The sequence below is a fragment of the Colletotrichum graminicola genome (assembly GCF_000149035.1).
Source record: "Colletotrichum graminicola M1.001 genomic scaffold supercont1.1, whole genome shotgun sequence".
NCBI lineage: Eukaryota > Fungi > Ascomycota > Sordariomycetes > Glomerellales > Glomerellaceae > Colletotrichum > Colletotrichum graminicola.
In genome coordinates, this window is record NW_007361005.1 from 16,339 (window position 1) to 28,578 (window position 12,240).

Below are 12,240 nucleotides of genomic sequence, written 5' to 3' on the forward strand. Positions count from 1 at the left end.
CCTGCATTCATTATATGCCTTACGATCCGCTCTTTAAGAGAGAGGCTGCCACGTTCGGAGTCCGGAGTGCTTCTCTCGGGCGTTGCGGGGATTCCTTGAAACTTGGAACTGGGCCTCTTCTATTCTCTCAGCGACGCATGCCCGATGTTGGACCCCGGATTGTACCCCACTCCTGTGAGGACGTCGTTGTTTCAGTGTTTCAACTCTGCCGGTTCAAGGGGCTACCCGTGTTTGTTCACTCCTGGCGGCCTGGTCCGTCAAACTTTTTGTTGCCTTGATGCTTCGGGAGAGCAGCTCATTGGATGCCAGCACTTGAAGCAGCTATAAATGAGGAAGAAGGGAGAAGAGAGAGAAGAAAAAGAAAAAAAGGAAGAAAGAAAAAATAAAAAGAAAAGAAGAAGAAAAAAGACAATTGAAAGGCAAACGGGGGGGGGAACGAAGGGTTAAGAGGCAGTAAAAGAAGGGGTGGCAAAACTACGGCGACAACATCAGAGCCGTCGTCGTCCGGCCTTACTATGGCATCATGGTAAACTGGCATTTGTGCAATGTTGCATGAGGACATGAAATTGCTTTAGGCTGCGTTGTTCTGTTGCTAGGCCATACGCCAGCTCGCGAGGCTTTCATTGAGATATTGCCCATGAGAGATGCTCTCGCTTTCTTCTTCTTGGGTGGGGGGCAACATCTGCACCTGTTGCTCGGGCAGCCCTCTGCTTCCACATATGGCACTTGAAGCTAGGCTGATCCTACTGCTGAAGATGCGGCCGCAAGGATCCATGGTATGCCCGCCGAGCTCTTGGGCCTGGTGTCACTGGCGTCGACTGGCGTCGCGAGTTGGTTCGTAGAGGCCTGGAGGAAAAGCAAACCGAGACACGTCCGTTATGACCTGCCTGAAAATCGGTCACTCGTACAATGCACAATCGCCCGGGACAGTCGCTGCCTGGCCATTACGAATCGAAGTTGTTTAACTCCTCATGCTAACCATTATGAACGTAGAGAGCTGTGCTGTCAAGGGCAGACTCCGGGACGTGCAGCGTGAGTTGTCGAGGACGCGTCTGTCCGTGTAGAAGGAAGCGTCAGGGTTTTCACAAAGGTCTCGTCTGCTGCTGAGGGAAACCGAAATCATTCGCTGGTTACAAACGGTCTCGGTGATCAGCCACGTCGCTGACCGCCTTATGTTTGCTTTTTAACGTGAGCCGACTGGGCTTGCATGTCAACAGTGGGCATTGCCAGCAAGTCAGGCCGAGACATCCTTAGGTCGGCCGGCAGTCCCATCTTGCAGTCGCTCGTCGCTGTGTGACATCAATATTTCCCGCCAAATATCCATACGTGGCTGCTGCTCCTAAGCGCCGTGAATCGAGTGGTATTATCTCAGGCATCTTTCAAACGTAGTTTCACTCGAAGCACCGCCGAAAAAAGTGCCACACCACCTCGTCTATGGTTAGTCTGGAAGACGAGTCCGACACGATTTGCTCAAGTGCCAACGACGAGGTTTTCGATGTATCGCAGCGGGTAGCTGCATCCGGGGTAACTCAAGCAAGCACTGGTGCTTCGTAAGTCAGAGGTCGAGAGCATACCGCGCTATGTCGCCGACAGGCACTGCCACCACCTGGTGTCTCGGAGGCTGTCAGAGCAGGGCTATAGTCGCAAGCTAGTCGGATCTCCGTTCCGGGTTCCGATGGTTGATGAGCAAAGCTTCGCGGCCGTATGTTCAACCGCATACTTAGCTGTGGTGTCTGTTCGCTGGGGTCGAGTCGAAGCATGCTGGCGTCTCGTAGAGTCCTGCGTCAAGTTGTACCATGCCCGCCTATACCGTGGTTTCGCCGTGTCCCTGAAGCTGTCTCGCACTCGTTGCGGCATCACGGGCTACCTCGTTTTCGCGAGCCAAAGCTGATGGGCAGAATAGCGACCGAGGAGCTGCTCTAGGCAGGAGCCATCTCAAACCACTCCGAAGGTACAGCATTACTCTCCGAGGGCCACGATTGGCGTCGGCGTTGTCGAATCTCTGAGCGACGGTTTGGAGAGGGCAAAGGTGATGCCGATATGAGCATGCCGTTGGGCCTGATAACAGAGCTAGACCGGGTGCTTTCCCTGTCTCTGCCGTCGGTGCGGGAAAGCGACCACGTTTGATGCGGTGGGCTGGTAGGTGAATAGCTGGGCAACACGGGTCCATGGAGTGAGCACGAGTAGTCGCAAATGACTCTGCGGATGATGTGCTATTTAGCAACGGCGGGCGATCTGATCTGGGCTTGAGGGAAGGGCGTCAGCCCGCCTGCTGTGGCGTCTTGTGAATCGGGCGAGCTGACGCCACGCCTCGGGAGCCCAGAGAGGAGGCGTAAGCCACAGAGCAGGGCCGAGCACGGGTTCGGTGTTCGGTGACAAGCCGGCAATGTTGCATTGGGCATGGGTCGGCATGGGTTGAGGGATAAGAGGTGGTCGCTGCCTTGCACAGCGCAACGTGGCTCATAACAACCGAGATGAGCAGCTCTCTCGTTTTGTCTCCAAGGGGCATTGGCAATTCGAGGGAATCTCCTAGGTGTACCTAAAAGGGAAGACCTGCGACAAGAGGAGCCCGGATGTGGGAGCCGGAAGGGAAAGCTCTGGCTCGACTAGGTAGGGCGGCGGAAAAACGTTGAAAGAGCCCATCTGCGAGCTGGCCGCAATCTCGTGGCGTAGAGTAACGCTGGAGTCGACAGGGTGGACCGTGCTCCACAAGCCTCGACTCTAATGTGGCTATTTCTAGCGTCGAGAGATGGAAAGAGATGGGAGAGAGCAGGGAATTGCATGTGGTGCTTCTAGAATGGAGTCGGAGTTAGCAAGCGTGATCTGACATTGTTGAATGATGTGTTCGTGGGTGTCTCATTGGGAGGGCAAACGCAAATCGGGACGGGACATGGACACGTTGGGTCTTGTCAATCGACGACGGGCGGGGAGTTGAACGGTCACCGGCAGAACCGGGCGAGGTCGAGGACGAGGACGAGGTTGAGGTCGGAGACAGTCAGTCGAGTCGGTCCATGGAGTGGGCGGAGGCGGGAGGCGATAGGAGGGGACGGTGGGGGACGGTGGGAGAGCTCAATCTCAAAGCCACCCCCGTTAGCCGTTGGACGCTGCATTGAATTTGTTGTTCATGCCGCCGATAGTTTGTCGCCACGCAGCCTGAGAATTATTGCTGACGGGCGGGGACACATTGGTTCCCGAAATGGATGTCATCACAACGCTAAAGCGTCTTCGTTGTAAACTAATAGTACGGAGTACCTACATCCATACCTAGGTAGTCCCCGCCAATCAAGGGCCCGCGGTGGATGCTGATTTGCGAGTCCAGATTGCACAAGAAGAGGGGAGCCCCAGCTTCTCATCGGTGCGATCCAGTGGAAAGACAAGGCAACACCTAGCAGAGCAAAGGAGCCAAGTACACACAGTGACATGTAATAAGTCTGGGCTCACCTAATCAAGGTGGCACATTGTGTGGTGAGCCAGACTTATTACATGTCACTGTATCCGTATTGGTGCAGTACTGAGTAAGTACGTAGTAGGTAGATAGTAAGATGGGGGATGGGGGGGGTAGTGCAGGATACAGGAACAGGAAGGAGCAGGCAGGCAGGAGCCAGGGGCTCGCTCTCGGCTTGGCTCACGAGCTCACGGACCAAGAGCCCCCTTGCAGGGGGGTCAATGAGCTTAGTTCACAAACCACCAACGGCCGCCCAATAATCCGCCCCGTTTCATGGAGGCACCCGGTAGAGTCCCACCTATGTCAGGAATAATCCACGACCATTGGTCAATGGGGGGAAATTGCAGCTGGCCGTCGACGAATCGCCCACGCCTGTCAATCTGGAGCGTTGCTTGGTACCATACCGAATTCAGTCCAAATCACTCCGTGGGCTGTGCTCGCCAGAATGGACATCTGTCCAGGTCCAGGTTCCACCTCGCCAACAGAAGATGGGGCTATCCCATGGAGGGCGCGTATGAATACTACCTGTACGTACGAAGTACGGATACAGTGGTTCCTTTTGGAGGGCTGTCCTCCGATACCTCATCTCCTCTTCTTGGAGCTTCTGCTATCGGCGGGCGGTACCAATGGATACAGGGCCAGAACCAATGCAGCCCCCCCCCCCCCCCCCTTTTTTCTTCCCGTGCTGGCCAGGCCCCATGTCAACAATGTGACGTTGTCGGGGGGGGGGGGGAGGGGAGACGGAGCGCCTAGGGAGAACCCAATCTGCGATCACGAACCGGCGTGTCGCCCACCTCGCCATGTGCTGTGTGCCGCGTTGTGCTTGTACTGTACTGTGACGTCCGCCTTATCCTTGGATGATGCAGTAAAGCCGAGAACGGAAAGGTTCCATCGCGCGAGCTACTTACTCCGAAGCGTCCAATTCCCACTGGCTCTGTGCCTGGGAGGCGTGGAGGCGTGGAGGCGGCCACCGCCCAGTCCCAAGAGGGCTTGCAAGCCTGCCAAAAAAACATCCCTGCTCATTCATTTCCACGACATATCCTTCCTCCTCCCCGTCCCGACTTCTTCTCCTCCTCTTCCCCCCCTTCTTCTTCAACAACTTTGTTCAATCGCCGTCGTCCTTGCTGTACGTTGGCAGGATCGTGTGTTGTCACTCGCTCTTTACCTTTGGTTACTTACCATTTTCACAGTCATTCTCTAATATCGCCCTCCGTCCCCCTTTGGAATTCCGGCCTACATTCACTCGGCTGCGTTTTCCGTCCTTTCGTTAATCCCACTCGCTACTACCTACGTCTCTGCCCCACCCAAACACCGAAGCCCAAAAATACACACGGACAGCCAGAAACAAGTGCGTTCTTCACCACTTTTCGCCACGGCCCTGCAGACAGAAGACTTAATCCCTTGCGTACGTCCGTTCTGCTCCGCCCCTGTCCGATCCCACGAGGACATCTGCTGCGCTGGCCGGGGTGGGAAAAGGGAGATCCGGAACAGGGTCCCTTTTCCCCAATCTTCACCTGCCAGTGTTCCGGATTGTCTTCGCAGACGTCGGAATCTCGCACAGCAAGCCCCTTTCGCGATGCTAACTGGCCGTCACAGTCGTCTTCTCATAAATCATAATTGCACTGAATACCGCTCCCTCCCGCCGAACTAGGACGACCTACTCTCGAACCAAACGAGGTACATTCAGCAGTAGTAATCAGGGCCATTTCCACCAACGATTCGATTCGCAATGCCTTCTATCCAGCACCTCGTTTCCCGAAGCGCCTCGGGCGTCGTCCGCCGTAGCGACGACAACGGCGTCACGCTTAACCTCATGATCGTCGTCCTGGCGTTGGTCTTCTTCGCCCTCCTCCTAGTCTCCACACTCTTCCTCATGCGCCGCATGCGCAGACAACAACGGCAAGACGCTCTTCCCACCTACCAAGAGGTGAAGGGCGTCCCCCGCAACCACCACAACCTCACCATCCAGACAAGCCAGGACGGCCGCTCAAGCGTCCTGTACATCGGCCATGACGGACGCTCGCCGATGCTCCAGAACCCCCAGTCTGCCCCCCACTCCCCCGACAACGTCCCCGAGATCCACATCACCTTCCCCGACGAGCAGGACGAGGGCGGTCGCCCCAAGAGTGGCCGCGTGCTGGTCGTTCGCGTCGGTGACGGCGGCTCCGTCGGCCTCGAGCCCGTCCGCGATGAGGAGCTACCCGCCTACGAGAAGGACAGCAAGTCGCAGTTCTACTCTGTCGACATGGACTCGATCGGCGGCCTGCGTGAGAAGGAGCGCAACAACTAAGCATGTATACCCATGCAACCCTTTCAAATGTCCCAAATGCTCGGACAATACATTTCGAAATGTACAGATGGGCACCCGCTGTACAAACAAACCATGAAGCATCTTTCTCGACATGGCATGGCGTTGGACGACACACCTTTATACCCTGCGCACCGATTGACTTTGCTCAATGCATGATCCATAAACGGAGGATCGGCCAGTGTTCTGTGGAGTTATCGTGCATCGACATGGAGATGCGGATCTGGGCGCAACAATTACGTATATAAATCTAACGACCACCCTGGGAAGCCTGTCCCGCGGTGTGAACGAAAACAGGAACCACCTCGTGGGTGAAGGCCCAATGCCGGGTTGTGGAATATTTGTTTATTTCAATACTGTATAATTTTCCTTCGTCTCACACTTATTGAATATAGCCGGTGATTATGGCTTCCCAAGTGTCTTATTGCCCTTGCCTGCAACATTTCGTTCCCTTTGGCATGTCTCCGGCCGGCCTGCCGATGGAGGTCCGTCGGCAGGTCCTCGTCGGCCAAGCTGCTCTCCGGGATCAGGACGAGCAGCCGTGCGCGGGACGGCGAGCGAGTTGCTGCCTCGTCCGTCTGAGGGTCAGCCCAGAGAATAGCAGATCCTCGTGCTCCAAAGTTCCGAGGCCGTCGGCCAACTACCCGATGCCCGCCTCGGGCTGTCACCCCGGGCAATCGTTCGGGGCACGCAGCCGTGGTGGGCAAGATCGACGGCGATCACGCCCACCGCGGGCAATACACATGTGCATGCCCCCTTCCTTTCCCCTCGATCTATGTGTCGTCGCTCATCTCGTTTCCTGGGAGCGGCCCGTATCTGGTCTCCCCACATCCGCTCGGCCTGGCTCTGGAGCCCAAGCCGGTCCACGTAAGTTCGAGCTTCATCACCTCGAGAGGCTTCTCGTATCACCTCTCACGATGGCGTTCTCATCGTAGATCCCCCTCCTCTTCACGGGCAGATCCGGCCAGTTGAAAGTGGGCAGGCCCAACTTCACCAATTCTTCGTGCCGGATCAGCTCGACCATGACTCGCCGAGGTCTCAACGAGAACACGGCCATAATCGCTGACTCACGGAAGCATTCGCCCCTGGCTCATGACATGTAGCCAAGAAGCCCCTCCATTGATTGCTTCAGGAACCGCCTCATACACGCCTCGGTCTGCGCGCAGTCCCGTGGCAGCATCTTCATGGGCATCTACCCGCGCGTCTCCGGGCTACCGCCCTCTCGCGACCCTCACCAATCCGTGGGAGCCAGCCCTGTTCCACTCTCTGCGGGGAGGGGGGAACCTACCTTCGCACCGGCGATGGCGCAGCAGTCACTAGACGGAAAACGTATTCTCCGGGCCGGAAACACAAGAGGGGATCTAGAAGCAGGCCCTCTACAAGGTCCATGAGGAACCTCTCCGAGGCCATGGAGTACGACGACGCGGTCACGAGGGGCATGCTGGACTGGTCGGAGCACCCGTCGGCCGATAGACTGTGGACGCTGCTCATGCTGTAGAGCTACTGCCTATCGGCAAAGGTTGGCTGTTCCACAAGCTTGCACTTGGTCAAGCAACCAGCACGGGTTTATGCTGAAAAGTACTTGCCCGTAGGTGAAGGTTGTTGCTGATGGTGAGTCTTTTGCCGAAACGAGAAAGCATGCGCCAGGCCAGAGAAACATTAGCGGAAAACTACATGCGCTTGCCGACAGCCTTCTGGACTGGTCAAGGCCACTAGCACTGTCCGCCTGTCCGTTCCAGGCGGGGGGCCGTACTTCTTGCACGGCACGATCGGGACCAGATGGGCAAAGCTACGGACCCGGCCGAGAAGGCGAATCCTCAATTCCTGGCAAGTTTCGAACCCCTCGATCAATAGAACATAGCAGACCGTCTGCGAGCCCCACTACGTTACAGTCCAAGCCGCGACAAGTCCGTCGCCCACGGCCCGATGGTCGGGATCTGGGTCGAGATAGCGACATACTACGGCATGATTTCCCGGCCGGACGACGACGCTCTCGTTACCCGACCACGTGGGGTACCTCAAAAACGGAGTCCACATTCATGGTGGAGTGCTAGTTCCTGACGAGCAGGCGTTGTATTTGAGTGACGTCAAGGCGGCGCGGCATCACGGGGACACGGCGGCCGCGGGCAAGAGCATGGCGTGCCGTAACAGAAAGCAGGACGTCGGTGTACGGCCTGGCCGCGGTGGCCGGGTTACCACGAATATGCGCGATGCTTCCGGGCCCGAGGTTTCGGGTCGAGCTGTGCTGGTTCAGCGCCGCCGTGGACGAGCAGCGCCATGGACGAGACCATCTTCGAGGGCGAAAGGCTGCGTGTCCATTTGCCTGGATAGCCCGCGTATTCCGATTGACATGCGGAGCCTGGCCAGAGGTAAAAGTCTCCGACTAAGAGGGAGGGGGGGGGATCGGTCCCGTCCGATGACTCCCATCTTGGCGCCCGGTAGCGGTGTTCCGAACGAGCCACTGATGCGACGAAACCCTCGCGGATATACGGCAACCAGCCAACCCACGATAACCCGGGAAGGAGGAGAAGACGAGAAAATCAAATGAGACGTTATTTTCAGACGACGGAGGAATCCCCCCCGCACGCAAGCACGACCAGGCGTGGCGCCACGGACGGCAAGGGGGGGCAGCGTCATGGCTATTTGAGAAGTACGGATATATCTGGAAAAAGCGCAACCTGAGTCCTGTACCGCGAGCCGGATGACGCGCGGAGCGCTTCAGTTCGAGCATCATGCCGCGGGCTTTTTTTTCTTTTTCTTTCCTTTTCTTCTTTTTTTCTTTTGCGTGGTTCGCCACGGTGACACACCGGGTTGCCGGGAATATATCCTCGACGTTGGGTGTGTGGTTTAGTACAAGCAGCCAAACCCAATCTGTCCCAATCGAGGGAAACGACCTCGGGGGAACCCAGAAAACAAACACACATACACACTGCAGCAGCCGAAATTTAACTCTATTTGATCAATGAGCCTGTCGGAATGTTTTCCCTCTGTGTCCTGCCGACCTTCCCCTTTCCGGCGGCGTGGAACCCTCCCACGATAATCACACACACACACACACACACAAACAGAAATATGCATAGAAGGTTGTTCTTTGGGTCAAAGCCAGGGGTACGGCGGGGAGGAAAATGAACGAGGAGGAGGAGGAGAGGTTGAAGAGGCATGGGGCGTGACTAAGGCTCCCAGACCGTTTCCCCCCCGCCGATCAGAGTGGTATCTCTCGACTTGTTTTGTCTGATGCCCAAACCTCGTCCGTTTCTCCGTCTCTCCGACCCTGCTTTTGCTGCGTCTGCGACGCCGCCGCTTCTTTTTTTAATCTCATCTTACTGCGTAGGCAACCTGCGCAGGTAGCTAAGTGTGTAGTATTTAGCCCCTGACAAGGAGTGGGGGGGGGGCGGTTTCTCCACCCATTGGAGAGCTCCTGCAACACATCTGACACACGACACACGGGCCCCTGGACACGCCCATCAACCGGGGTCTTGACACAAGAAACATTCCACCACGGGCTTATTTGCACATCACCGCACCCGGCACCATCGCTCATCACTACCGTGGTTGGTATAGGTAAGTGCGCAGCTGCAGGGATCAAACAATGGCAGCATCCAATTGGGATTGTCCTTTGGTCCCTAATTCGCGTCTACTTTCCCTCCTCGCAAAGCGACCTGTCTTGAAAGCCATCTTCCCCGCGCATCTTCAAGTCGCCGCCATGGCCCATAGGGGTGGGTGTGCAACCAACCGGCCAGCTGGCGGCTCAACGGCATAAGGACGACATCGGGCCAAACCGCCAGGCGACCCGGGTAATCAGACCAGACTGTTTAGACTATCAGGCCGCCGGGCCGGAGGAGGCCAGCCAGGCATATATACCTACATGCTATGATACGTACTATACGGAGTATCAGACTGTGATACGTAGTGCATCCCGTACAATACCTAGGTACCTCCTACCAAGGTAATTAGGGGACAGTGGTAGTATTTTACAAAAAACAAAGGACCAAGAGAGAGACACACACACACACGAGAGAGACTCGGTTGCACATTTCCGAATCCCATGGACGGGCACAGACGAGGCGGTCCAGGTCTGCGTTTCCAGGGATGCGGGTCTGGCCAAGCTCGCAGGCCCTGCTTGTCACGTCTACCGCGCGCGCGCGCATAACCAACTATCGCATCTTGTCTCTTTCACTTGACCCACACGCCCCCCCCCCCCCCCCCCCCCCAGCTCCAGTCCTGCCGCTCCCCCACGAACATCCCAAACACTGGTCTAGCCTGTGTCGAGCTCGAACCCTGCCGTCCCGCAGCAGGCATGCTTCAAAGTCGAGGGCGCTGGCACAGGGGGAGGGGGCTTACTGTTTGCTCTTTGTTGTTGTTTTTTACCCTATCGAGATTGCACGGGGATATTTAATACGAAAAGTCCCGTAGTACCCGCCCTCGCTCGGCCTGGAGTCCTTGGGAAACATCTGACTGTCATATACATAGTATATATATATCAATGGGACGAAAGTAGCGTCTTCCATCTCCCTCTACGCCTCTCCGCCTCCATCTCTCTTTCTTTCCTGTGGTTTCTTAAGCGGGGTTTCGTCTTCTTCTTATACTTCTTCTTCTTCTTCTGGCTTCTCCCTATTCGTGTCTGTGTAGATCACAACCGAGGCTCTTTCTTATTATTCCTTTTTCTTCTCCTTCGTTCTCTCCACTGATACCGCTCCTTCTTCGTCGCCATCATGAAGGCCTCACTCGTGCTCCTGGGCGCAGGCTCTGCCCTCGCCTTCCGGGAGTCCAAGATCATGTCATCGGGCTCCGGTGAGATGTGCATCTCGTCACAGCTGCTCGCCGCCTCGTCGGGCGAATTCGTCTGCCGCAACAACAAGGACGGCTCGGGCCTCTTCTACAACGACCGCGAGGACCAGCAGTTCCCCTTGGCGGGCACGTCATCCCCCTTCACATCCTCGCCCCTCTCACACTCGGTCTGGACGCACTCGACCCCCTGCTTCAAGAACAGCACCGACAGCCCCAAGTTCTGCATCTACCACGCCGGCAGCTACGCGTCGGGCAAGGGCATCTCCATCATCACCGAAGCCGACCGCGCCGCCCACATCACCCGCTCCCGGGGCTTCACACATCCCGAGGATCTCGAGGGCACCAACCAGCCGCTGCGCAAGTTCCAGGTCGCCAAGGTTCCCGGCAAGGACTACGGCCTCGTGGCCACGCTGCCCATCCGCCGCGGCGAGATCATCCTCCGCGAGACGGCCAGCCTGCTCATCGACTACGCCGCTTTCACGCACATCCCCCCCGAAGACATGCGCAAGCTGCAGGCCCAAGCCATCGACTACCTACCCTTCCCCCACCGCGGCGAGTGGCTCAACATGTCGAGCCACGGCTACCAGGGCGACCATATCTCCATGGTCGACAAGATCCTCATCACCAACTCTTTCGACGTCGAGATGGACGACAAGCGCAGTGACGACTTTTACGCCGTCTTCGTTAACAGTATGTCCCCCTTACCAGACAGTAAAACCCCTCCTCCTCCACCCCCCCACACACTAATACGCTCAGCCTCCCGCATGAACCACGACTGCCGCCCTAACGTGGACTACTATTTCGACCCGCGCACGCTGACGCAGCGCACCGTCGCCCTCCGCGACATCATCCCCGGCGAGGAGCTGACGCTCTCGTACATCGACCCGATGCAGTCGCGCGAGGCCCGCCGCGAGCGCCTGCACTCGACCTGGGGCTTCCACTGCTCCTGCCACCACTGCACGCAGCACCGCCTCAAGACGGAGGAATCGGACCGCCGCATCGAGCAGATCTCCGCCCTGCGCGAGGAGTTCAACGACTACACGCCCGCCTCCCGCGCCACCCCCGAGATGGCCCAGCTGCTCATCTCCCTCTACGAGCAGGAGCAGCACTGGGGCCTGCTCAGCGAGGCCTACACCCTAGCCGCCATCGAGTACAACGGCGTCGGCGAGCCCTGGCTCGCCACAAAGTACGCCCGCCTCGCCGTCGAGGCCGGCCTCACCACCCACTGGGAGGGCCACGGCGACGTCGTCGAGATGAGCAAGCTCGCCGAGGACCCCTGGTCCCACTGGAGCTGGATGCTGCGCACCCGCAAGCGCTACAGCTGGGGCGGCAAGCCCGGCCGCTACGACGACGACGGCGACGACGACGAGTAAGCGGGAGACGCACGCACACGAAAACCCCACCTCCAGGGTTTCCGGGTTTGGAATTAAAAGCATACACACATACACACACACATTTCATGTAGATGTGACCAATTTGTCCGACGACATGTACTCTATCAAGGTCAGGCCAGTGGGAGGGAGGGTTTATTTAAGTCATGGGCGTTACGGGCAACACGGCGTTCTTTGGGAGGTAGGGGGCGGGAGGGGAATTAGGGGGTTACCTTAATCCTCCTAGCCTCTACTACTATTGTAGCACGTAGACGAAGAAAATGAACAAAACGTGAACTATTAACGCCGTGGGACACACAATCGGAAGA

The 12,240-nt window shown here is 57.2% G+C and overlaps 3 protein-coding genes across 3 annotated transcripts; 2 read left to right on the plus strand and 1 right to left on the minus strand.

Annotated features, from left to right (window-relative positions):
- Positions 1 to 5,174: 5,174 nt before the first annotated feature.
- On the plus strand, positions 5,175 to 5,735 carry GLRG_00004 (uncharacterized protein; the record flags this gene model as incomplete). The annotated part of the gene is made up of 1 exon (XM_008090689.1): positions 5,175 to 5,735. One exon carries the CDS (start codon positions 5,175 to 5,177, stop codon positions 5,733 to 5,735), a length of 561 nt encoding a protein of 186 aa, XP_008088880.1.
- Positions 5,736 to 6,636: 901 nt separating this feature from the next.
- GLRG_00005 (uncharacterized protein) lies at positions 6,637 to 7,244 on the minus strand (the record flags this gene model as incomplete). Its single annotated transcript, XM_008090690.1, has 2 exons — positions 6,637 to 6,838; positions 7,042 to 7,244. 2 exons carry the CDS (start codon positions 7,242 to 7,244, stop codon positions 6,637 to 6,639), a joined length of 405 nt encoding a protein of 134 aa, XP_008088881.1.
- A 3,221-nt stretch (positions 7,245 to 10,465) lies between these two features.
- GLRG_00006 (uncharacterized protein) lies at positions 10,466 to 11,914 on the plus strand (the record flags this gene model as incomplete). The annotated part of the gene is made up of 2 exons (XM_008090691.1): positions 10,466 to 11,231; positions 11,298 to 11,914. 2 exons carry the CDS (start codon positions 10,466 to 10,468, stop codon positions 11,912 to 11,914), a joined length of 1,383 nt encoding a protein of 460 aa, XP_008088882.1.
- Positions 11,915 to 12,240: the final 326 nt, after the last annotated feature.